This window comes from Otolemur garnettii, unplaced genomic scaffold (genome assembly GCF_000181295.1).
Source record: "Otolemur garnettii isolate 467f Iridium unplaced genomic scaffold, OtoGar3 scaffold00127, whole genome shotgun sequence".
In the NCBI taxonomy this organism is placed as follows: domain Eukaryota; kingdom Metazoa; phylum Chordata; class Mammalia; order Primates; family Galagidae; genus Otolemur; species Otolemur garnettii.
Genome location: NW_003852522.1, coordinates 1,155,855 through 1,180,308, shown reverse-complemented (window position 1 = coordinate 1,180,308; position 24,454 = coordinate 1,155,855). Strand labels below are relative to the sequence as shown.

General features: G+C 43.6%; 1 protein-coding gene across 3 annotated transcripts in view; it reads right to left on the bottom strand.

The window, feature by feature from the left end:
- CACNA1A (calcium voltage-gated channel subunit alpha1 A) overlaps positions 1-24,454 on the bottom strand; it is a 247,828-nt gene that overhangs the window by 189,626 nt on the left and 33,748 nt on the right. For all 3 annotated transcript variants that reach the window (XM_003797905.1, XM_012810147.2, XM_012810146.2), the window contains exons 2-3: positions 13,326-13,431; positions 10,023-10,162 (exon numbers count right to left, since the gene is read on the bottom strand). In XM_003797905.1, the coding sequence (XP_003797953.1) occupies positions 10,023-10,162; positions 13,326-13,431 (246 nt within the window). The remainder of the gene's footprint in view (positions 1-10,022; positions 10,163-13,325; positions 13,432-24,454) is intronic.

Here is a 24,454-nt window from a genome sequence, read left to right as displayed (position 1 = left end):
CACCCTCTCATCTAGATCAGCTGACATGGATGCCTGCTCTGGCAAGGCTTTCTCTGCCTAAAGATCAGTTTATTTTACTATGAACTTGCCCTAATCAATGGGAGGTCATCAGTGAAAGAACACTGAACACCTGTTCTGAGGAAGACGCTCTTCTAGCCACTAGAGACACAATCAAGAGCAGAAGAGACCAAATTCCTATCTTCTGGCCTCCTAGTGGAGGAGACAAGCAAAAAATAATGTAAATAAGTAAAATATCTAGATTGTCAGCAAGTGTTAAGTGCATAGACAAAAATCTAAACTGAAAAAAGAGAACATGAAGTGTTGGCAAAGTGTTGAAATTATAGCTGAAGGTCAGTGAGTGGATCAAACAGATCAAGGAATAGGAGCACACCAGGCAGATGGGAACTTACCAGTACAAAGGTCCTGAGGTGGAAAATTGCCTGAAGTATTCAAGGAAAAGCAAGGACTGTGCTGGACAATGAAGGTGGGAAGAGATAAGGCAGATTGTGTCTTGTGGTATGGTTGTGCAGGTTGCACACTGAACCAGGCAGCTGGTGTGTGTAATACACCTACATGCAAACCTGTTTTGGAGACCTTATAGCCTAGAGAGTATCAAATACATTCTTCAGGCTTAAAAAGCTTTGATTTGGCAACCAAAGTTTTGTGTATGTGTAAGCGACCATGAGCACTTTGGCCTCTACGCTGAATGAAGCAGGAACCACCTGAAGGATGTGAGTAGGAAAGCGATTTGATCTAATTTTTTGTGTTAAAAGGATCATTCCGGCTGTCGGTAATAGGCTGTGGGGGAGGAGGACAGAAGGAAAGAGACCCAGGAGGAATCTGTTGCAACAACCCCGCTGAGAAATGATGAAGGCTCAGTTGGCTCTTCCCAGTGGAGGTTGGAGAAATGGTGAGATCCTGTTAATATGTTAAAGTCAGAGCTTACGTGATTTATAATTTATAAAAGGATTAGACGTGGAGTAGGCAAGAAAAAGAGTAGCATCAAAATTTTTGGACTGAGCCCCTTGATGTAGGGAGCTGCCATCTACTGACATGGAATAATAGGAAGATGTCATATTAGAGGGGTGTTCTGGAGTTCCATTTTGGACATCTGAGTACGAGATGCCTGAGAACCATCACCAAATGAAGACTTAAAGAGAGGCCCAAGCTGGAGATTTGAGTTTGGGGAACAGCTGCACAGGATTAATTAAAGCCTCAAGTTTGGATTTGACCATCAATGGGCTGAGTGTAATAGACAAGTCTATAAACAAGGTGCTTTGATTTTCCCAGAAACCTCCAAATCTCAGCATTTTTAAAGAGAGTCTTGGTCTGTCAGCTGGGCTAGAGTGCAGTGGCACCATCACAGCTCACTGCAACCTCAAACTTCAGGACTCAAGGGATCCTCCTGCCTAAGCCTCCTGAGTAGCTGGGACTACAGACACCCACCAACACAGAGGGGTAATTTTTCTATTATGTTTGCAGAGATGGGTCTCACTCTTGCTCAGGATGATCCTAAACTCCTGCAGTTCTCCCATCTCAGCTTCCCAGAGTAGTGGTATTACAGGTGTGAGCCACCACACCTAACCCAAATCTCAGCTTTACCACTTGACTACACAACCCAACTGAAGGTGAGGGCCTTTCATCTCTAGTTAAGGATTTAACTCTTTCCAGAGAGAGGAGGGACTACCTAGTTCCTACAACCTCTGCCTCAGCATGTTATCTCCAGGTCCTTTACCACCTTCCTGAATAAAGCAAAGCACAGTGTCTCTGGCTTGGTGATCTCTGCCTTGGCCTGAGGCACCCACCTGCTTCCCGTTCTGCTGATTTCCTCTGCCTGTCAGGAAGCCACCTCCCTGCCCTGGTGAGAGGAGAGGAGTCATTAGCCCTGCAAACTGCAGAAGCAGTTGCCAGATGCCCCTCTGGAGGCAGGCTGGCATTTGTCATAGCAATTTGAGAGGACAAGACCTCGATCAGCCCCCAAACCTGCGGAGAGATGGTTGGTAAATTCTTCTCCAGGCCCACAGGGAAAATGGCCAAGAAGCTTAGTATGGAACAACGTCACCTGGCCATCTGGCCTTTACTCAGTCCTCCACCGCAGTAGGGGGCGGAGGGAGGGAAGAGACCCGTTAGGACAATCAGGTGTGTTTGGATGCTGTCCAGGGTCCTGAAACCTGTAACGCGCTATGCGTCCAACTTTTGCTGCCTGGATTAGTTTTGGATCCTCTGAAAGCAGACCCCAAGACAAGGGCTGGGGTACAGGTGGTTGATTTAGGAAGTGATCCAAGGAATTACAAGTGAGGAACTAGGCGGGGAGGAGGGGTGACTGCACTAGTGACGGGTTTCACGGCGAGCAATCAGGATCCAATTTTACTGAGGAGCTTCTGTGATGCTGTATAACATACCTCCCAATTTTCTCACTGAGATATGGGGAAGCCAGGGTATTTATACACAGACTCCCTAGCTCACTGGTTGAGGGATGCTCCTGGGGATGTTAAGCATCTGGAACGTGGGCTGAGCAAACTCTGTGATGCCAGAGAAGGCCCTTCAACAGAGATGTAGAGAGATGGGAGTAATGGAGGTGCTAAGAGGTTGGCATGCATGGGAACTTCCCACTGAAGCTGCAGGTAAACCCGGCTGGATAAACAGGGGTGGAGAATTTGCATCATCTACCACATGCTCCCCAAAGCATTTGTGTTAATTTTTTCCCTTTTAGTTCACCAACTCTCACTTGTGAGATCCTTAGAAAGGTCCAGAGCCTCAGTTCACAAAATCTTCCACTTACATCACCTTCTCTAATCCCCACCACAGCTCTTAAGAGGTAGATACTATGACTGCCCTCCTTTTCCAGGTGAGAAAACTAAACAGATTCACTCACGTTCTCAAGGTCATATCTGGCAGAGTTTCCTCTGACTTTGAAACCTGGGTCTTAATCACTTTACGACATCAATCTCCCATTTCTTGAAATTTCTTCTGCATATGTTTTCTCCCATGTGCCATGAAACTCAAAACAGGGGAAGAAGAGGAAGTATCCCTCCGACTTTCCACCCCAGAGAACTCTACTCAAATTCTCAAGTTTGTTTCTCTGGCAAAGTTGACTTTAAAGAAACAGTAAGATTCAAGAAAATGGATTCTTAATCCACATCAGCCTGAGTCTGAACCCTAGATCTACCACTTATGAGGTAGATGCCATGGTTTGAATGCCTGTTTCCTCTAAACTCATGTTAAAAGTTAATCCCTACAGTGGCAGTATTGAGGTGTGGGACCTTTAAGAGCTGGTTGGGTCATGAGAGCTCTGACCTCATACATGTATCAATCCATTCATGGATTAATGGGTTATCATGGGAGTGAGACTGGTTGCTTTATCAGAGGAAGAGAGACCTGAGCTAGTACCCCTGGACCCTCGCCATGCAATGTGCTATATTATCTTGGACTCTGCAGAGTGTCCCTATCAGCAAGAAGGCTCCCATTAGATGTAGCCCATTACCCTTGACTTCTCAGCCTTCATAACTGTAAGAAATAACTTACTTTTCTTTATAAATTACCCAATTTCAGGTACAGAAAACGGACTAAGGCAGTAGGTGACTTTGGGTAAGTTACTTTATCATTTTGAGCCTCAGTTTCTTCATCTGTAAAATGCTAATAATACTTAGAAGGTTGTAAGGATTAACTGGGCACATGTACATCTATATAATGTATCATGTTGTAAACATTTACTAAGTTCTGTTTTACCAATGTTGCCACTATTATTAATAACACAGCATATTCATAAGGATGCTAGGCAGACTTTGTCTGAACTTAACTTGAGCCCAGTGTTATCCCAGTTTTAGAACAGTGTCCTAGCAGAGTAGCTGTGATCCTGATGCACCCTCACTACTAGCTGTAGGGCCCCTTGCAAGAGGCTTAATCTCTCTGAGACTCAGATGCATCTGCAAAAAGGCTTGTGAGGCTGAAATGAGATAATGTAAATAATGCTATTAATACAGTGCCTGGCACATAGTAAGTGTTCGATAAATGGTGAGAATGACAACCAAGGCCCTAGTTCACATCATTATCATTACTGTCAGTGTTGCTGGAAGGTGGGAGAAACTAGCTCCTGCTGCCAGGAAGTGAGGTGGGTCCTGACGAAACATGGTTCAGCAACTATCATGACAACAAAATGCCCTGAACAATGAAAAGAATGATATTTGCTCAATGACACAACTCTGGTTGAAAATGTCAAAAGCACCTATGCCACAGTGGAGAAACCTTTTGGTACCAAGGATGACTGATCTACTGAGGGAGAAATTGCTGCAGAGAGACGTTAAAATAAAATTCAGCTGGTATTTGTAGGAGCTGTTTTTGGTCCTGGAGGGTTAGAATGCTGCTTGTGTTTTGTGGTTGTTGTTTTTTGGATGCTGTTTGTATGTGCAGGCAACTCAGAGTGCCTGCATGGGAGGTGAGGTGAGGAAAGAAGGTGAGGAGTACATGTGCCTGTTCAACCAATCACGAAGGAGAGACAGCATAAGAAGTGTGTGCCTCTGATCAAGACATTTGACCACTTAGGTCTGGTTTCTCTACTTATCTAATAAAAAAGGGAATAAATGGGATTATTCTCTTAGGCTACCTTTCAATTTCTTTAAACAGAGGCCACAGGCTACTCAGGGACAGGAAGAATGAAAACAGGACTGAGCTCTGGTGACAAAATCCAAGGGGTCACATTAATCATTTATACAACCTCCACTGCCCCCTGAAACCACAGTTCCAGGCTCCCTGACATGAAGATATTTTCTTATTCTGGAAGATCTCTGACTTGTCACCATCTCAGTGTGGCTTTGGGGAAATTCCTTGGCCTCTTTGTGTCTTAGTCTCTTCTAGTCGACTAAAGGGGTTGGACCTGCCTGAGTCCATTCAATCCTAAAATTCAATGATGCTCTGGGGATCAAAGTCAATATCCTTCCCTGCTGGTCCCCGAATACTTGGGTCTTTTCCTTGTCTCTGATCTTCAACAAAGCCTAGGAAGTTTATAAGATCTTCCAAAAGGGCACCTTTGCTTTCAGAATCACAAAATGTCAGAGTTGGCAAGGACCCAAAGCTCATTAGTCTTATGTCTCATCTGACGTTCAGGTTATGCCACAGACTCCAAGACTATTTGACTGTCGCTATCAATGGAATGGTCCCCATCTCCTTAAATAGCTTAGTAAATTTTCCAGAACACTCATTATCACAAGGGTTACCACTCTCCACCTTAATAACCACTGATTTTTACTGAGCACCTACTGGTCCAGTCTTCATCCCTACCCTGGTGAGGTTCACATTCTCTTTTCCTAACATGCACAATTATGTTATTTGATCTCTTTGATGTTTATATATATTTGAGCATTACAGTAAAAGTTCCATCATCTCAGAAATACAGCCAAGCTTCTGAAATCCTCCTCAGACACATTTTCAGTTTAATGATCAGAGCACAAATAAAATGAAACCATGGCTCAAAGGGGTTTGATAAAATTGCAAAGTTAGAATTTCTCTGAGGCTTGGAGCAGACAAAGCTTCTTTGCCACCAAACTTCACACATGAAGGTGGCAGAAACCTTGGCAGTCTACAAAAAAATGAATGAAGTTTTAATACTGTGGTTTGCTTTGGACTGTGAGAAGACAATGACTTAATCAGAAAGTGTTCATTAAAGTCATCATTGTCTTGGTATCAAATTAATACACTCTCATCCTCTCCCTGAAACGCGGAATTAGGTGTTCATTGCTTTTTCCTATCATTGACTTTGAGCAGAAGGCTTGGTCTGCAGGACTTTTTAAGTTTCTCTCTCCCCGTTTATAGCTTATAAACCAACAGGAGACTAAATGGCCCCTTGGAATTTGAAGTAATGAAATTTGAGCTATGTGCCTGACTTGAAAAAGACAGAACCACCAGACAATAAGGAAAGATGGTTGATTACTGAAGAAATAACAGCAAGAAAAGCAAGTGGAGTGAATGCAGGATGAAAAAAAAAAAAAAAGAAAAGAGATGGGGATTAGAAAGGAATAGACTCTAGAATAGTAGTAAGGTCAGGAGCCCCTGAGAATCTAATGAAAACTATAGAACAGACAAATATACCCATAATTTTTGCTTTCCATTGGGTAGGTTCATTAATCCCAACTATGAGCTTCCATCCTTAGGACCTATCTGTTCTGGATGAAGAATTTCTCCTCTAGAGTCTCATTAGATATCAGGAAACTATAAGAGTTACCCTGTGATAAGCAGAGAATAGATACAAACATCCAACTGACAAAATGACCTATTGAAGGGCTGCCTTCAACTATGTGCTAAACAGTATATGAGCTTCCCTAAGCTGCTGCAAGAACTATGTAATGGAAAAAAAAAAAAGTGTTGAAAGCCCCTTTCTTCCAGCAAGGTCAAGCCATCCCTCACCAGCAAGTCAGCCCCCAGGGAGCATGAACTGGCACAACTACTTTGCAGAGCAATTTGGCAATATCTAGTGAAGCTGAGGATGCATATAGTACACGACTCAGCAATTCCACTCCTGGGTATATGCCCTAGAGACATTCACTCGCAATAAAGAGGGGACAGCTTGGTTCAAAATAGCCCAAAGCTGGAAACAATCCAAATGAATAAATTCATGGTAGAATATTCATACCACTGAATAATATACAGCTGTGAAAATGGATGAATGAGAACTACTTTTGTTAATCAGATTAGTTTCCTGGTGAGCATAAAAAGCGAGTTGTAACATTTTTTAAAAATTTGTAGAGAGAAGTCCAGTTTGCCAAACAGTATCATAGGCAATAGAACCTCCATAGGTGACCAACGCCCTATGTGGACCACTGTAAGTTGACCTAATTTTCATAGACCAGACATGCACACAGTACAGTAGGCCTAGTCCCTTATGTCGACCTCTTCCGCATGTTAACCCATTTGTTATAGTATATTAACTATAGTATATTTTTTATATACTTAAGTAGTCAAGGGATAAATACATTCATGGAAATGATAAACAGAAAATACAGAGAAGTGTTTCTGGATGGGGAGGTAGAGAAACAGGGCTAGAGAAGCAGACACGGGGGATGAGAGAGGTTTCATTTTGATAGCAGGTCACTCCATCATCTCTCTCTGCTCAACTCTCCCTACTCTTTTTGTCACTTACTTCAGCCTCTTCATCACTGTTCACAAAAGATGCCGGACATCGGTCACCCTCAGGGCCTTTGCACTTGCTGGGCCTGCTGCCTGGCACTCTCTCCCCCTAGGTATCCTATAGTTCATTTGCTTACCTCCTTTAGGTCCTCATTCAGACATCACCTTCCCCAGTAAGTCTCTCCTGGCTTCCAGCTCCCCCCTGCCTATACTCTTTCCTGCTTTATTTTTTTTTTTTCTGCAGCTCTCATTATCATTTAACACTAGATTTTTCATCCATCCATTCATTCATTTTGGCTATCTCTTTTTTTGTTGTTGTTGAGACGGAGCCTCAAGCTGTCCCCCTGGGTAGAGTGCCATGGCATCTCGCTCACAGCAACCTCCAACTCCTGGGCTCAAGCGAGTCTCCTGCCTCAGCCTCCCAAGTAGCTGGGACTACAGGCGCCCGCCACAACGCCTGGCCATTTTTTGGGTGCAGCCATCATTGTTGTTTGGCGGGCCCAGGCTGGGGATTCGAACTCGCCACCTTAGGTGTATGTGGCTGGCGCCTTAGCGGCTTGAGCCACAGGCGCCGAGCCCATTTTGGCTATCTCTACTGCTAGACTATTAGTTCCTGAGAACAGGGACTTTTTTTTGTTTTGTTTACTGTGATGTCCCAGACCCTTGAACAGGGCCTGATACACTGAATGAATGAATGTATACACAAATGTTTGCTATATTATTCTCTACTTCTTTTTCAACGTTTGAATATTATACTTTTTAATTAATCCATTTTTTTTTTTTAGATAGAGTTTTGTTTTTGTTGCCCAAGCTTGTACTTGTGGGCTCAAGGGATTCTCCCGGTTTAGCCTCCGAAGTAGCTGGGATTACAGATGTGTACCACCATGCCTGGCTAATATTTTTTTCTTTTTGTAGAGAAGGGGGGTCTCACTATGTTGCACAGGCTTGTCTCAAACTCTTGGCCTTAAGCAATCCTCCTACCTGGGTGTCCCAAAGTGCTGGGACCACAGGTGTGCACCACTGCATCTGGCTGAAGCTTCATGTATTTTTTACCAACAGCAACAACAAAGTCAACAACTGGGCGGTTTTACAGATGAGCTTCCTAGAAAGGTAAGAGAAAACTATCCAATGCGATGATATGGAATCTGCCAAGGTCCCAAGCCACAGGACTGTGGGCACAGCCAACAGAGGCCCCTCAGTGAACACCCAAGCTCATGAGAGTCCTTGTAACAGATCACTCACATCTGAATGCCTCCACCGAGACAGCCAAATATGACTCAGCTCCTTTTCGAAAACAAATCTACATTGTAAGAGCCTAGCCAACAAAGTATGGGTGCTAATACCCATGACGTCCATCAAGAGAAACAAGATTTGGAGCAGCAACGAAGCCTATGAGATGGCGGTGCCCATAGCTCAGTGGGTAGAGCACCAGCCACATACACTGAGATAGGCGGGTTCGAACCAGGCCCAGGCCAGTTAAAACAACAATGACAACTGCCACACACACACGCACAAAAACAAATAGCTGGGCATTGTGGCAGGAGCCAGTAGTCCCAGCTACTTGGGAAGCTGAGGCAAGAGAATTGCTTAAGCCCGAGAGTTTGAGGTTGCTGTGAGCTGTGATGCCATGGCACTCTACCAAGAGTGACACAGTGAGACTCTGTCTCAAAAAAACCCAAAAAGCTTAAGAGAGAACTACAATCCCATAAAAAGTTACCATGAAGGTATCTTAATGAGTAGCAATCTTAGCATAGAAGACCAAGACTTAGCTCCAAGGACAACAGAGAAAGAACCAGCAATCAGTACAAGATGGTAATGTCCATACTGAAATTTGAAAAAGGTATTTGGGGGTCCCTGTCAGAGACTGGTTGGCCAGCAATCATTTCACTTTCCTTCTAAACACAATCAGACATTTCCCAGCTTCCGTTATAGTGACATTCCCTTGAAGTATGACTGAGTTCTAGACAATGGTATATGAATGGACTGGGAATGGGCCATGTCCCTTCCAACCCCATAAAACTTCCCACGTATCATCTTCTATGCTTGTTTTTCTTCCACGGTTTGATGTAGACAAGCATGGAGCTCTTGGAAACTATGGGCTAACAATAAAGAGCCTCAATCACTATTTGGAGTTGACAAGACTGCCAACTAAGAACATTTTGGACTTTTGATGAGTGAGAAATAAACCTCTCTTATCTTTAAGTCAATTCCTATTTTTGGATCTTTCATTATAGCATTGAGTATTACCTTATACAGGGTCCTTGGAGGAAAGTACATACACATTTCAACCATTGTTCATGGTACACAGATCTGAAAACTCCTTGAAGACAGGGACTATACCTTAATTAGATTAGTTTTCTCTATAGTCATAACCACAACCCCTTGTACCCAGAAGTCCTCAATAAACGTTCACCAACCTGAAATAAAACCCACATGTGCCCAAGCAAAGCAGGAGATGCATTCATGCTCTTGAACTCAGAGTGTTCTGAGTTCTGGAATCACATAATCTGACGTCCATATCCCAGTTCCATCACTTACTAGCTGGGTGACCTTAGGCAAGTTACTCTCTGTGTTTTGGATTTCTCAGTGATCAGATGGGAATATTAATGTTTCCTAATTCATTGAGTTGTTGTGATGATTAAATGAGAGAATGCACATAAGGCACTTTGGAAGCAGCCAACTATAATGAGCTATTATTTTAATTGTAACAGAAAACATCTGCTGTAATATACACTGAGATATGTATGTCAGGCATGGGTAAGAAGGCAGATAGATTCACAGTGAAGGAGAAAATGAGAGCTCAGCCTTCCTGAGCCCAGCCTGGACCATATCAACCACATTTCCAAAGACCTGTAGTCTCTCAGCAAGTTAAATTCAAAAGCATAGCAGGGCACGCCACTTACCCTGTTAGCACCACCACAAAGTCCATGACATTCCAACCATTTCTCAAATAGGACCCTTTGTGGAAAGCAAATCCAAGGGCAATGATTTTAATTCCAGCTTCAAAACAAAAAATTCCAATGAAGTATGGTTCTGTGTCATCCTGGAAGGGAGAGAAGGTAAGGTCAGCATCTTGGGCTGGGTAGAGAGTTGCAAGACCAAGGAACCAAACCATGTGGAGACCAGTACTACCTCCCTCTACCTCCCCATTACCCTCCTGTACTCAATCCCAACCTCAAGTGCAAACTGCCAGAATTCTCTTGTCTGAAGGCTTTTGCAAGAGAAGCAGAAAGTCAGAGAAGTCAATTTCCAACTGACTTCTTTTTGGCCAACCTTATATGCCACTCAGCCAAGAATTGTTTGGACCTGCATTATCCAATATGGTAGCCACACACCACACCTGACTATTCCAATTAAAATTAATCCAAATGTAATAAAATATAAGATACATTTCTGCAGTCACATGAGTTACATTTCAAGTGGCAACCATATTGGACAGTGCAGATGGAAAACATTCCTGTTACTGCAGAAAATTTTACTGGAAAATGCTAGTCTAGAATGGTTACTTATCACACACAACATCCAAGACCTTTGAGGTTGGACCCTGTACACTGACCTCACTCCTAAATCTGACTCCGGGGGTGGTTCTCAGCTGGCATGCACTAGCAAAGCCATTCAGGTTATAAAGGGCTTGGAATAACACCTCTACACTGGCTGGTAAATGGACAGTATCTCCACCTGCAGCTCCTCTGCACAACCTCCCACCAGATCTGGCTTTCTACTGATAGTCTATAGTATTTGAAATTAAGCTATAATCTCTGCTCCACCAGAGCCCCTCTATAGATGATGTCCACCTGTCATAGCAATGGTTCTTAAGCTTCAATCACTTCCTTCTGCCTTCATAATTCTTGTCCATATCAATTTGCCACTGGTAACACTATTTTACTTACTATCCTTTCAATGAACCTTTTTTTTTTTTTTTAACTGAGCCTCCTCTTAAGTGAAAACAAAGAGTTTTGACATCACAGGTTTGTTAGGCTAATCATATGTTTTAAAATACCGTGATATTGTTAAATACTCGATGTATTTGATCTTTGTCCCCATTTTCTGGCACACAACTCCCAAAATCCTTGGAATCGCCAAAGTGGTGTTGTTTAGTAGGCTAATGAGTTAATCAATGGCTGGCAGCCCCTAGGTATCTTCAGGATGGGGACTGGTCACTAGGAAGATCAAGGCAGAATTAGACAGTTGGGATTTTCAGCCATACCTCCCAACTTTAACCTTCAAGAGCTAAAGGTTAGATTGATCACTCACAGCCAATGATATAATCAATCATTCCTATGTAATAAAGCCTCCATAATACCCAAAAGGACAGGGTTCAGGGTGTTTCCAGATAGCTCAACACATGGAGGTTCTTAGAGAATGGCTTGCCTAGGGAGGGTATGGAATTTTCATATCCACCCCTCCCCCATATCTTGTCCTATGCACCTCTTCACTCGTATCCTTTGTAATAAACAGGTAAGTGTGATTTCTTAAGCTGCTCTAGCAAATTAATTGAACCCGGGGGGGGTTATAGGAGTCCTTATTTAGAGACGGTTTGAGGCATGGGTAAGACAGCTTGTGATTGACATCAAAGGTGGGGGCAATTTCCCAGGACTGAGCTCTCAACCAGTGGAATCTGGTGCTATCTCCAGGTAGACAGTGTTGGAATTGAATTGGAGGACTCCGCTGGTGTCTACTGCAGAACTGATTAGTTGTGGAGAAATCCCCACACAGCTGGTACAAAAGTGTACTGTGAGAATATAATGGGAGAAATTGAGGTGCAGTGGCTCATGCCTATAATCCTAATACTTTGGGAGGCCAACGAGAGGGGATTGCTTGAGCCTAGGTAGGAGTTCAAGAGCAGCTGGGGCAACATAGTGAAACTTAGTCTCTACAAAAAATTTAAAAATTATCTGGGTATAGTGGTGGGCACTTATAGTCCCAGCTGCTCAGGAATCAGAGACAGAAGGATCGCTTGAGCCCAGGAGTTGGAGGCTGCAGTGAGCTATGACTGTGCCACTGTCCTCCAGCCTGTGTGACAGAGCAAGACCCTGTCTCTAAAGTAAATAAATAAAATCAATTAAAAAATAAAAAAGTCTTGAGACCACCAATATTTCCTGAGTTAGAAATGAGAGGATTTTGATGATCCCTTCTCCTCACACTTGAGGGAAGTTCTGGAAAGGTGATGGAGAGGAGAGGTCTCCCTAACTGCACTGTCAGAGAGGGATGCAGATTACGGGGCAGGAGTCAGGAAAAATCTGTGGAGTTTCACTGAATGAGTAACTGAATTTTGAATGTCCTCCAGTGCTGATGTCATACGTAACAAACGCAGAGGACTGAGGAACAAGCTAAATGATATAAAAAAGCAACCAGTCATAAACCAGAACGTGCAATATTCCTTAATGTAATTCGTTTGGTTTCTGCAGGATGTCAGGGGTATGGGAAAAATATTGCTTTAGATTAAGAGTCTTATGCAACATAACAACATTACAAATATTACATGTATATATATACATAAAACAACAAATCAAATATTAATCCAGGCCAGGTTTGAATCCTGACTCAAACAAATTTCTGAGAAACAAAAGCCATTTCTGAGAAAATCACAGAAATTTGAATACTGACTGGATCTTAGATGATTCTGAGGAACCACTATTAATTGTACTGGGCTATTAATCAACACTGTTAAATGCCGCTGTGGCAATGTAAGAAAATGTCTGCATTTTCAACAATGCAGACTTAAGTAGGTAGCTGTGAACTGATGTGTTGTCTGGAACGTAGCTCAAAGGCAAACCAAGGAAATTAAATAAGTACAGTGGAAGGGAATGTGGCAAAGCCTTGATCATGGTTAAACCCGGAGGATGGGCTTGTGGGGTGTGGGGGTGCTCACTCTACTGTGATCTCTAGTTTTATGTATGGTGAAAGTTTTTCACAGGAATTTGGTCTTGAACATGATATTTTCATAGACAGTGAGGCCCCTTGCCACCTGTCCGTCTCCCGGCTGGCACCAGGTATGCTGGGTGGTGCTAGTGGGGCATGGCAGTGAGGATGTCTCTCCCCCATGAGTATCAGTGGCCATGAAAAGTTAGGCTTCCCAGAGTCTGGCTCTTGCCTCTGGAACTGAATACCCACTCTATGTTTGTGCCCTACTTGCCTGTCCCAAATCAAAGTACTGCTAAAGCCCAGGAGAACCCCCTCCTCCATACACAGAAGATACCACTCACCAGTCGTTCGGACATTGGGGTTTTGTCATCATCAGGTAGGTGTTGCTCCAATGCGAGGACGATGCAGTTTGCTATGATGGTGGCTAAAATCATATATTCAAAGGGAGTATTGAGGAATTAAGGAAAAATCTTCACAGCTTGTTTAAAGAAGAAAGATGCAACGCCCACTGGCACTGGTGGAATAATTTCGAGCCCACTGATCCCTGATACATTTCTCCCTTCAGATACCCCGACTCCCAGGCAGCAGGTACATGCATCCCTACAGGTCCCAATCTGAGGCATTTTTAAAGGGAAATGTGGATATTCACCTTGTGTCTCACTTATAGCATTCACTGCAGAAGTCTTGGGGTTTTAAAAAATTTTTATTTCTAAAGACACGGTCTTGCTTTGTTGCCCAGACACTTGAACTATTCCTGGGTTCAAGCAATCCTCCCATTTCAACCTCCTGAGTAGCTGTGACTACAGGTGCATGCCACTACTCTCAGTTAATAAAAAAAAATTTTTTTACGAGATGGGATCTTGCTATGTTGCTCAGGCTGGTCTTGAACTCCAGGCCTCAAGTGATCCTCCCACCTCAGCCTTCCAAAGTGCTGGGATTCCAGGTAAGAGCCACCACACCCAGCCTGAACCAGAATTTTAAGTCCCTGCTGTGTGCCAGGCCCTGTTCCTGGCTCTAGGGACCCAGGGGAGAGAAAAACATAAAAGTCCCTATGCTTGTGGAGGAGAAACAAATCAATAAGGTAACTATGCCACATACACTACATTATATAGTCAGATGTTGAATGCTATAGAGAAAAAAAGCAGGAAAGGGAGTTAGGAATCTAACTTTAAATTAGACTATCAGAATTTAAAACTTTTGTGCACCAACAGACTCTATGAAAAACGTGAAAAGACAACCAATAGAATGGGAGAAAATATTTGCAAATAATGTGGGTGATAAGGATCTAGTATCCAAAATATATAAAGAATTCTTACCATTCAACAACAAAAAGATAAACAACCCAATTTAAAAATGGGTAAAGGGAAAAAAAAGTAGCTGGGCATTGTGGCAGGTGCCTGTAGTCCCAGCCACTTGGAAGGCTGAGGCAAGAGACTCACTTCAAGCCGAAGAGTTTGAAGTTTCTGTGAGCTGATGCCATGGCACTTTATCAAGGGCAACATAGTTGAGCCTCTGTCTCAAAATAAAATGGGTAAAGGGCTTGAATAGACATTTTTCCAAAGTACATACACAAATAGCCATGAAAAATGCCCAACATATTAGTCATTAGGGAGACACAAACCAAAAACCACAATGATACCTAGAATAAGAAGGAATAAAAATCCTAGGAAACAGGAAGTGATTATGGAGAAATTGGAACTCTCACGCATTGCTGGTGGGAATGTAAAAATACTGCAGCTACTATAGAAAACAGTTTGGTGGTCCCTCAAAAAGTTAAACATAGAATTATCATATGATATTGTGATTTTATGCTGGGTATAAACCTCAGAGAATCGGAAAAGAAGTACTCAAACAAATATTTGTACATTATTGTTCACAGCAGCACTATTCACAACAGCTAAAAGATGGAAACAACCTAAATGTCCAGTGAACGAATGGATGAACAACATGTGGTATGTCCATAGAATGGAATACTATTTAGTCATTAAAAATGAAGTACTGATACATGTTTCAATATGGATAAACCTTGAAAACATACCAAGTGAAAGAAGGAGATCCATAAAAGACAATATATGACTCCATTTATATGAAATACCCAGAACAGACAAACCCACAGTGACAGAAAGCAGATGAGAGGTTGCCAGGGCTGGGGGGAGGGGCAAAATGACTGCTTAATGCTTAGGAAGTAGAGAGAGGTGATAGCTGCAAAACATTCTGAATGTATAAAATGCCACTGAGTGAGTTGGTTTAAGACGGTTAATTGTGTTATGTGAATTTCACCTCAATAAAAAAGAAATTTGGTGGCCAGGGCCAGGCCTCCGAGAAGTTCTTTCAAAATCTGGGGGAGGAAAGGACAGTTCATGTTGCTGATCTCTAGATGCTGCATTAGCTCTTTCTCCACTGCGCACAAGCAAACCCCTCCTCGCATCCTCAGAACTCTTCTTTGGGTTGCCAAGGCCTCCATAGCGCTCCCCTGGAGGCTCTGCATGTGGGGCGGTCCATCTTGTTCAGTGCATATTAGCACCTGATCTGCTGATTAGTCAGTAAATGGGAATGACCCCGTCCTCCTACACCAGAAGAACCTCCACACCAACAGGCTGGAGGTCTCCAAGATGGAGGTTTAGGCACAGAGAAGTGAAGCTCCATGGAGAAAGCCATAGGGTGATGGTCACTCTGGAGCAGGGTTTCTCACCCTCCGCACTACTGAGGCTTAGGGCTGGGTCATTCTCCATGGTGGGGGTCTGTCTTGGGCACTGTAGGATGCTGAACGCACCACTAGCCTCTGCTCTCTAAATGCCAGTAGCATTCCCTCTTCTCCAGTGATGACAACCTAAAGTGGTCTCGGACATTGCTGAGTGGCCCTTTGCTACACTGAAACCCACTGTTCTGTAGAGGGATCAGTTAGCATGTCTTAGGCAGGCCCCTGTAGTCACAGCTACTTGAGAGGCTGAAGCAGGAAGATCTCTTGCGCCCAGGAGTTTGAGGTTATAGTGAGTTATGATGATGCCACTGCACCCCAGCCAGGGCAACAAAGTGAGATGCTTACCTCAAAAGAGAGAATGAAAGAGAGAGAGAGAGAGAGATACAGACAGAGAGAGAGAGAGAGAGAGAGAGAGAAGGAAGGGAGGAAGGGGAAAGAGAGAGAGAGAGAATTAGCATGTTTTGGTAAACTTGGCTATGCTAAACCTCTCCCCTTCCCCTAGCTTTGTCCTTTGGAACATTAATTGGCTTTAGTCTTCCTTTCTTCCCCAAAATTAGGTTTGGCATCTTGGAAATTCTATAAAGCGACCCATTCTGGGTTGGAGGGGGGCTTGAAGCATACACCCGATTTCCAGATGTGAAAAGAGAGTCTAAAACAGAAAACCTAACCAAAAAAAAAAAAAAAAAGCCTCAGTAAGGCAGGAAAACTAGGTCTCCTTTGTCAACAGCTTGTGCCTTGGCCTCCAGCTGAAAGCAGCTGAAGCTGCGCTCCACACACACTCTGAAAAGCAAATCTGAGACTCAGGGCAATTTGGGGAGCTAACAAAAGCCAGCCCTGCTGACGATCATCTCTGATTGGCTTCCCGCCTCCGAGCTGACAGTCATTAGGAGACCTGAGAACAAAGCTGGGCTGTGTTGCACAAATACTCCACTCTGCCTCACCCTGCAGCCCGGAAAATAAGAGACAATATTTGTACACAGAGGAGCAACGCCAAGTCCTTCCTTGGTCTCCTCTGACCGTGATTTGAATCTGACTTCACTTCCCCTCCCCGCCAACTCAGCCTCCTTACTCACTTCTGCCATCTCACTCCTCTGGTCCCCTGGCCTCCTGCCCCTGGAACGGCGATGCGACTTCCTTTGCATCAGCTTCTGCACTGAAGGTTCCAGGAAGAGTCCCAGAAGGCTGGCAGCCGGTAGCGCTTTTATGGGCTACACTGTTGGGGTTTCAACTGCCCAGAGTCACCTGGATTCCAGACCCAAGGCTCTCTGGGTGCAGCAATGGCAGGCTTAGCATGTGGGCAAAGAAAAAAAGATACTCTCCCCATTCCTACCTTATTCCTTTTTCTCAATTTTCTGTCAAACACAGCTGCCCACACTGACTATCCAATAGTTATTCCTCTCTCCTTCCACTTACCCACAAACCTTGCAAATGTCCACAGACATGCCCCAAACAGGAACTGACAATACTGACCTTGGCTCCCTTACTACCATAAGCAGGTCTGAGGACCACCAGCATGCGCAGCCCCTAGTAGGAATGCAGTCACAGACCACCCACCTACCTCCTGGGTCAGAATCTGTATTTAAAAAGATTTCCAGGGGATTTCTGTACATAGTGAGGTTTAGGGAGTGCTAAATATCTCAGCTCTATTTCAAAAGTAGGAGGAGACCAGGTAATTGCGGGCTTTGAGTCATGCAGAAAGAGGTGGGGGCTCCTCTTTCTCCTGCAAGCTTTCTCCTCCGTGTTCTGACCCCAGGAAGAGAACTAAAGAGTTCCAGGTGCCAGACTTCTGCCTGTACTTGGGCAAGGGGACTGAGAAGAAACCCAAGATACTTATGAAATAAAAATGTTAGAATGAGATAAATAAGCAAAGAAGAAAATTCCAGCCTGATGTACACGGGAGTATTCAGAGTCTTCCCACGGATCCCATCTCATTCAGAAGAAAAGCCAAACTATTGCTGGCAGCCAGCAAGGCCTTTATGACCCACTCCCATCACCTTCCTGCCCTCATCTCCTCTACTCTCCCCCTCAGACACTTGGCCCCAGCCACCCTGGCCTTCTCTCTATTCCCCCAAACACACCAGGCACATTCCTGCCCCAGGGCCCTTGCAACTGCACTTCACTCTACTAAGACACTCTTTCCCTAGACACCCACATGATTCCCTCCCTCACTTCCTTTAGGTCTTTACTCAAAGGTCACATTCTTCAACCCCCTTTGCCTGTTTCTACTATTTCTTTAGCTTCTGTCCACAGTCAAACATCTGCTATATATTCCTTCTTTATCTCATTCAATGTCTCTTCCAGGAAACTGTAAAGCTCTGTATAATCAGGGATTTTTGTCTCCTTTATAAACTGCTTTTGTAAGAGAGAACATAGCAGGTGCTTAATAAACACCCGGGGAGGGAGTCAACGGAGGGGGCAGGTCTTTCTGCATCTTTTTTCTTAGGCCAAGTCTCCATGGGCATGATAAGGACACAATGAAGTCCCTTGAAATATGAGATTTTGTTCCTGGTACCTGGATGAAAAATGGGAGTGCTGAGTTCTTGGCATGGGGAAGAGATGCCTCACGCCAAGCAGAAGTCAAAGTTTGCACTGGGTAGTCAGGCTGAGGGAGGTGAAGCTTTCTCAGCCCAACCTCAAGTCATGCCTGATCCTCCCGATTTAGAAATCCTGGGTTCTAACTCACAGCTGCGGTGAGCAATGCCTCTGTTAGCTGAGCTGAGCCTTCTTGCTCCCTGATTGGCTCGGAGAGAAAGCACCTGTGTCAGCGGGATCCAGAATAATCAGCCAGCCAAGGAGGCCGAAGAGGGGGCGGGGGCTGAAAGAAGAGACGCATCCTTGATGGGAGGAAAAGCTGGCTCCCGAAATGGCTCTCGGAAGTCAGGACAGCAGACAGCCCTGCAGGCCAGTGAAGATACAAAAAGCCTCACACACAATGAAATCGATCAGGATCTGCAGAGGCTCTGGAGAGGGACTGTATGTGACCCTGGCAATGATCAAGCCATTCTGCATAGGGAAGAAGAAGGGCTGCATCTGCTAACAGGACCTTGCTTTTGGGATCCACAGCAACAAGGAAAATCAATTCTCAAAGTGGGCATGGCTGGCAGTGCCCAGCCCTTAGCAAGACCTTGCGGAGTGCCCAAATAATCCATCTTTTTCTCTGTGGTGCTCTCTACCCTCATCTCATTTCAAACCTCCTATGGTTGGTGTGAAAAGCAAATCTGGTTTGTCAACTCATCACGACCTCATCTCCACTCTGGGGGCTGCTGATGGGCGTGTTCTGGGGAAACAGATCCTTGCATGAGTCAAACAAGCAGGCGAACTTGCTGGATGGAGGAAACTAAACAGGTTTTATTTTCATGTTAGTTTCATACTCATCACAACCACCAGGAAAGGACTGGGGCTACCAGGGCCCTAGATGTATATGGGTTTAAGACATATTCTTTGCTACATTAAAAAAATGCCCTAGTTTAACTTGGCAATATGATAAACTGTTATGGGGCCACTAACAAGCACAACAACCATAATTACAGCTGCCATTTCTTCAAGCCCTTGTTTGGGCAGACACGGGTAAGCACTTTACTTTGGCTAATTCCTTGCAACCATTCGGCAAGGTGGGTTTTGCTGTAAGCCCCAATTTCCTGATAAAGAAATCAAGGCTCAGCAAGACGAAACAAATTCCTCAAGGTCAGGCAAGGTACTAGCAGAGCTGGAGCTCATACCCAAGTCTGCCCAATTCCATAGTCTAACCCTTTAAGCCAGTAGTCTCCATTGACCACTCAGCAAATATCCTTGTTAGAAAGTGGATGGTTTGGCTTTTATTTAAAACTTGGAGTGAGGGTGCACCCAGAGCCTTTACCATATGGAAGGCCAAGTGGATTATGCCTCACCCAAGACCCAACCAACTGCCAATATTTAATTTAGTAAAGGTCATCCATGCATAATAGTCTACACCCCCATAAGCTCATCTCAAATTGGTCAGATTCATGACTATTTCAACTTACCATAATCTAAAGAGTCTCCAGTTCTCAGACATGAACTCCAAACTCTTCAACACATAGTACAAACCAAAATCAAGCCTATAAAAGAGCTCTCCACCTGCTGATCAGTTTGAGATTCTCAGCAGAGATCGAGGGAGTGCTAACAAGGGTAATTCTGGTGCTACCCTGTTTGTTTTCAGCACCACGGCCAGCAGCAAAGTAATTTCACATCCACCCTGAGAAGGCAAGCCTAGGGCAGGAAAAGCAAACCCAGCATCAAGTATTAACACTCCCTGAGACATTTGTAAAGACCTACATTTCACATACAGGATTGGAGGGGAAGGGGAAATAGTTATTACTAATGTCATTAGGAAAATCAAATGAAGAGAAAATTAAAAACCCAATTCCAAATAGGTTTTATGTGTCATTTACTTTTAAAAAAAATATTACCCAAGGTTTTCAACAATTTGGTTCTGAAGTCTACCCAGGGCTGCTAAATCATACTTCTGCTCAGAAAACTGACAACATCTGCTTTAAAAATAGCAGTGTGGGGAAGTTGACAGGGTTTGGAGATCAGACATGGCCTTGACCTTGGACAAGACAGTTTCCTTTTCTGAACCTTGGTTTCCTCATACATAAAATGTGAAAAACAGCATCTACCTGACAGGGCTGTGTGAGAATGAAATGAGTTGATACACATAGTACACGATGAACAGGGCCCTGCACTGAGTGAGTATTTAATAAATATAAGTGCTTTGTATTGTTTATTCTTGTTTCTATGATTAGAAAATCTAGGGCAGGCATAGCTCACACCTGTAATCCCAGCACTTTTGGAGGCTGAGGCACAAGGATCACTTGAGACCAGGGGTTTGAGACCAGCCTGGACAACATAATGAGGCCTTATCTCTGCAAAGGAAACATAATATCCAGGTGTGGTGGCTCAGGCCTATAGTCCCAGCTACTGGGCTGAAGTGGGAGGATCACTTGAGCCCTGGAGTTTGAGGATGCAGTGAGCTATGATGCCACTGCACTCCAGCCTGGGCAACAGAACAAGATCCCGTCTCCAAAAACTAAAAATAAAGAAAGAAAATCTAACTTACTTATGAAAACACAGGATGGGATTCATCTCATTGTAAACATGCAATAAATACTTATTTTATTATTTTTATGACAATTGCCTCTATAAGTATTATTAACTCTTCCAATTTCTTTACCCATCTAGGTCTCAAGTTCCTTCCCCTTGCTGGGAGGCAGTAGTGTCTACTATTCTCCTCACAGTAGACTAGGCCTTCTCTCAAATCTGAAATGTTCCCAAGAACAGACTGCAGTGCCTGTGTGTGGTCCACTCCCTGAGTATCAGACGCAAAATAAATGTTATAAAAAATTCCACTGGGTATTTCATATATATGGAGTCATATACTATGTGACCTTTTGGGTCTGGCTTCTTCCACTCAGCATCACGTTTTTGAGATTCATCCACACTGCAGCCTGGATTTCATTCCTTTTTATGGATGAATAATACCCCATTGAATGACATACCATATTTTGCTTATCCACTCGTCCTTGGATGGACTTCTGGGCTGTTTCAACCTTTTGACTATCTACAACAGGTAAAGCCATAGAGACAGAATGCAGATTGGGCATTGTCGGGGGGGCTGGAGGAAGCAGAGAAACAGGCAGTGGCTGCTCAACGAGTCCAAGGTTTCCTTTCGGGGTGATGAAAATGTTCTGGAACTAGACAGAGGTAGTGGTTGCATAACAGTGTGAATGTACTAAAATACCACTGAACTTAAATGGTTAATTGTATGTCCTATGAAGCTCACGTAATTTTTTAAAATTCCTTTTAGGTTTGCTTTTTGCTATCTTTTCCTTTCCCCTTGATTCTCTTCTCAGGGTTTCTATCATAGGCCTTTACTCACTGACTTTTCTAGCTGACTTTTTCCTCTGGACCCTGAACCATACAGAGAAAAATGATCTGAACAACTCAAGAATTCTCCTTCCCCCTCCTTTTGAAAAGCCCACTGGTTTTAATTATAAAAAAGAATGTTCTTATTCCTCACTCATTCAATTATGTTCTTACTGTTTTGAGGAGGTTTTTAAGTTTTTAAATTTTATAATTTATTATTTACAAAGTGAAGAGTCCTTATCTACCCCACTTCCCAAAGATACTATCTGTAAGCAATTTGGTGTTTATCTTTCAGATTTCTCCTCCCCTGCCTTCCCCCCTCCCACACACACACACCCCAACACACACACATTCTTTGCACTGGCTGCTTCCCTTCCTGGGCTACTCTTCCCTCAGATACAAGCCGGGCTCATTCTTTACCTCCTCAGCTTTTTTCTGTCCAGGCTGTAGTGCAGTGGCACAATCACACTTCACTGCAACCTCCAACTCCAGGGCTAACGTAATCTTCCTGCCTCCACTTCCCAAATAGCTGGTATTACAGACATCATGCCTGGCCAATTTTTTTGGTAGATGGGGGTCTTGCAATGTTGCCCAGAGAGGTCTTGAACTCTTGGGCTCGAGCTAAGTTTCCACGCCAGCCTTCCAAAGTGCTGGAATTACAGGCATGAGCCACTGCACCTGGTTCTCCTTCAGCTTTATTAAAACATCCTTTTCCCAGTGAGGCCTTCCCTGGCTACCAGATCTAAAATTTTAACCCCACTAATATCCCCATCCCCCTTCCCGATTTTGTTATTTCTTGGTACACTTATCACATTGAACAACCTATATATAGTAGAACCTCCATACCTGACCACCTCCCTTCACTGACCTCCGCCTTAAATTGACCTAATTCTCATAGGTTGTACATGCATCACATGTACAGATTAGTACAATAGGCCTAGTTTCTTATGGTGACCACCTCTGTATGTTGATCTGTTTGTTACAGTCCCATGAGGGGTCAACTTTCAGAGGTTTTATTTTATTTTATTTACTTATCTGACTTGTATCAGTCTCTCTCACTGGGATAACAGCCCCCTGAGGGCAAGAATTTGGCTGGTTCTCAGCTGCATCCTCAGCACCCAACTAAGTGCCTGGCACACAGTAGATGCTCAAAAATATTACTGAATGAATTAAACATATAAATTAGCATTTTTCCCTTTACAAAAACAGGTTCATAATAATTTCCTACAATCTGCTGTGCCCCTCACCACACTAGGCATATTCTCTCATAACAGCATAATGGGCCTCACTCTTTTAAAAAGCTGCACAACAGTCTGGTGCATAGATGCATCCCTGTCTATTTAATATTTCTCCAAATACTTCCTGTTTGTCTGTATTACAAGCAAAGCTGAGATGAATAATCCGACCATACATCCTTATGCACTTGTGAGAATTTTTCTGCAGGATAAATTCCAAGATGTGGAATTGCAGGGTGAGTGTCAGAAGAAATGTACATTGGACATTCTCTGGAGATTCACAGTGCTATATTTTCCAGGATTTCTTTCTCTTTTAAGAGATAAAGAGTTTTGCTTGTCGCCCAGGCTGGAATACAGTGGCATAATCGTAGCTCACTGTAACCTTGAACTCCTGGACTCAAGTGATCCTCAGCCTCCCAAATAGGTGGGACTAGAGGAACACACCTGGCTGAATTTAAAAATCTGGCTAATTTTTAAATTTTTTTTATAGAGATGGGAGAGTCTTGCTATGTTGTCCAGGATGGTCTCAAACTCCTGGTCTCAAGCAGCTTTCTCATCTCACCTTTACATGAGCCACTGTGTCTAGCCTACATTTTGCAGGTTTTAAAAAGTGAGGTGAATGTGTGTGTGTGTGTGTGTGTCTACCTTCTGAAATTAAATCCATAATTTAAATGTATTAACTGCCTTGGCCCCAAAAGTTCAAACATGGAAGCATTAACATGACTCATGGAAAACATACACAAAGTAAAATGAAGATACCCTGATAAAAAGAGAAAGAAAAAACATATTAAAACAAGTTTTAAAGCAGGAGATATTTACCAATTTCAGGTCTGAGGATCTGAGAAGAGACAGAGAAGTAAAGATGCTTTGAGGTTAGACTCCAAACAAGAACTGAAGACTTTCTCATTTCTCTCTCTCTCTCTTCAGGTCAATAAAGTTCTCTGGGGACCTCTGAGTGGTGTGAGGTCTCTTCTCCTGATCCAATTTACAACTACTTTCTCCTGTCCACTCTGCCAAGTGGAGGTCCTCCTCCTCGTTTCTGGCTGTACTGGCATCACTGTTCAGCAGTCAGTAAAATCCTAAAATCTGCCATTTCTTTGGTATTTTCTCTATATATTCCATTTACCTCATGGTTTAAACTCAAGACTCAGAAATTCCTTGATGACCAACCACCAAACTCCAAGACCAAGCGGGCCACTGGACTCCTACATAGATTCTTGGGAAATTAATTCCCAAGAATAAAAGGAAAATCCAGTTCCCAAGGAACATAGTAAGGCTGCTGAGAAGGGCCCCACGAAAGCAAGTGAGGCAAAGAAGGTCCTTCTCAATCCACGTGAAGTGAAAAAGGCACCTAAGAAGCCAGATGAGGTGAACAGGACTCCCTCAAAAGCAGGTGCTGCCAAGGAAAGCCCTAAAGAAAGGCAGCAAAGCCAGCAAGGTCTCCTCCAGACAAGGTCATGAAAGTCCAACCCTGCACCACTGGGCTCAACAGAAGTTCAAGGTCAAAAGCAGCACCAGGATGGGTGCAGTGGCTCACATCTTTAATCTCAGTACTTTCAAAGCCTTAGGAAGAAGGATTGCTTGAAGCCAGGAGTTTGAGACCAGCCTGGACAACATAGTGAGACCCTGTTTCTTTTTTTTTTTTTTTTTT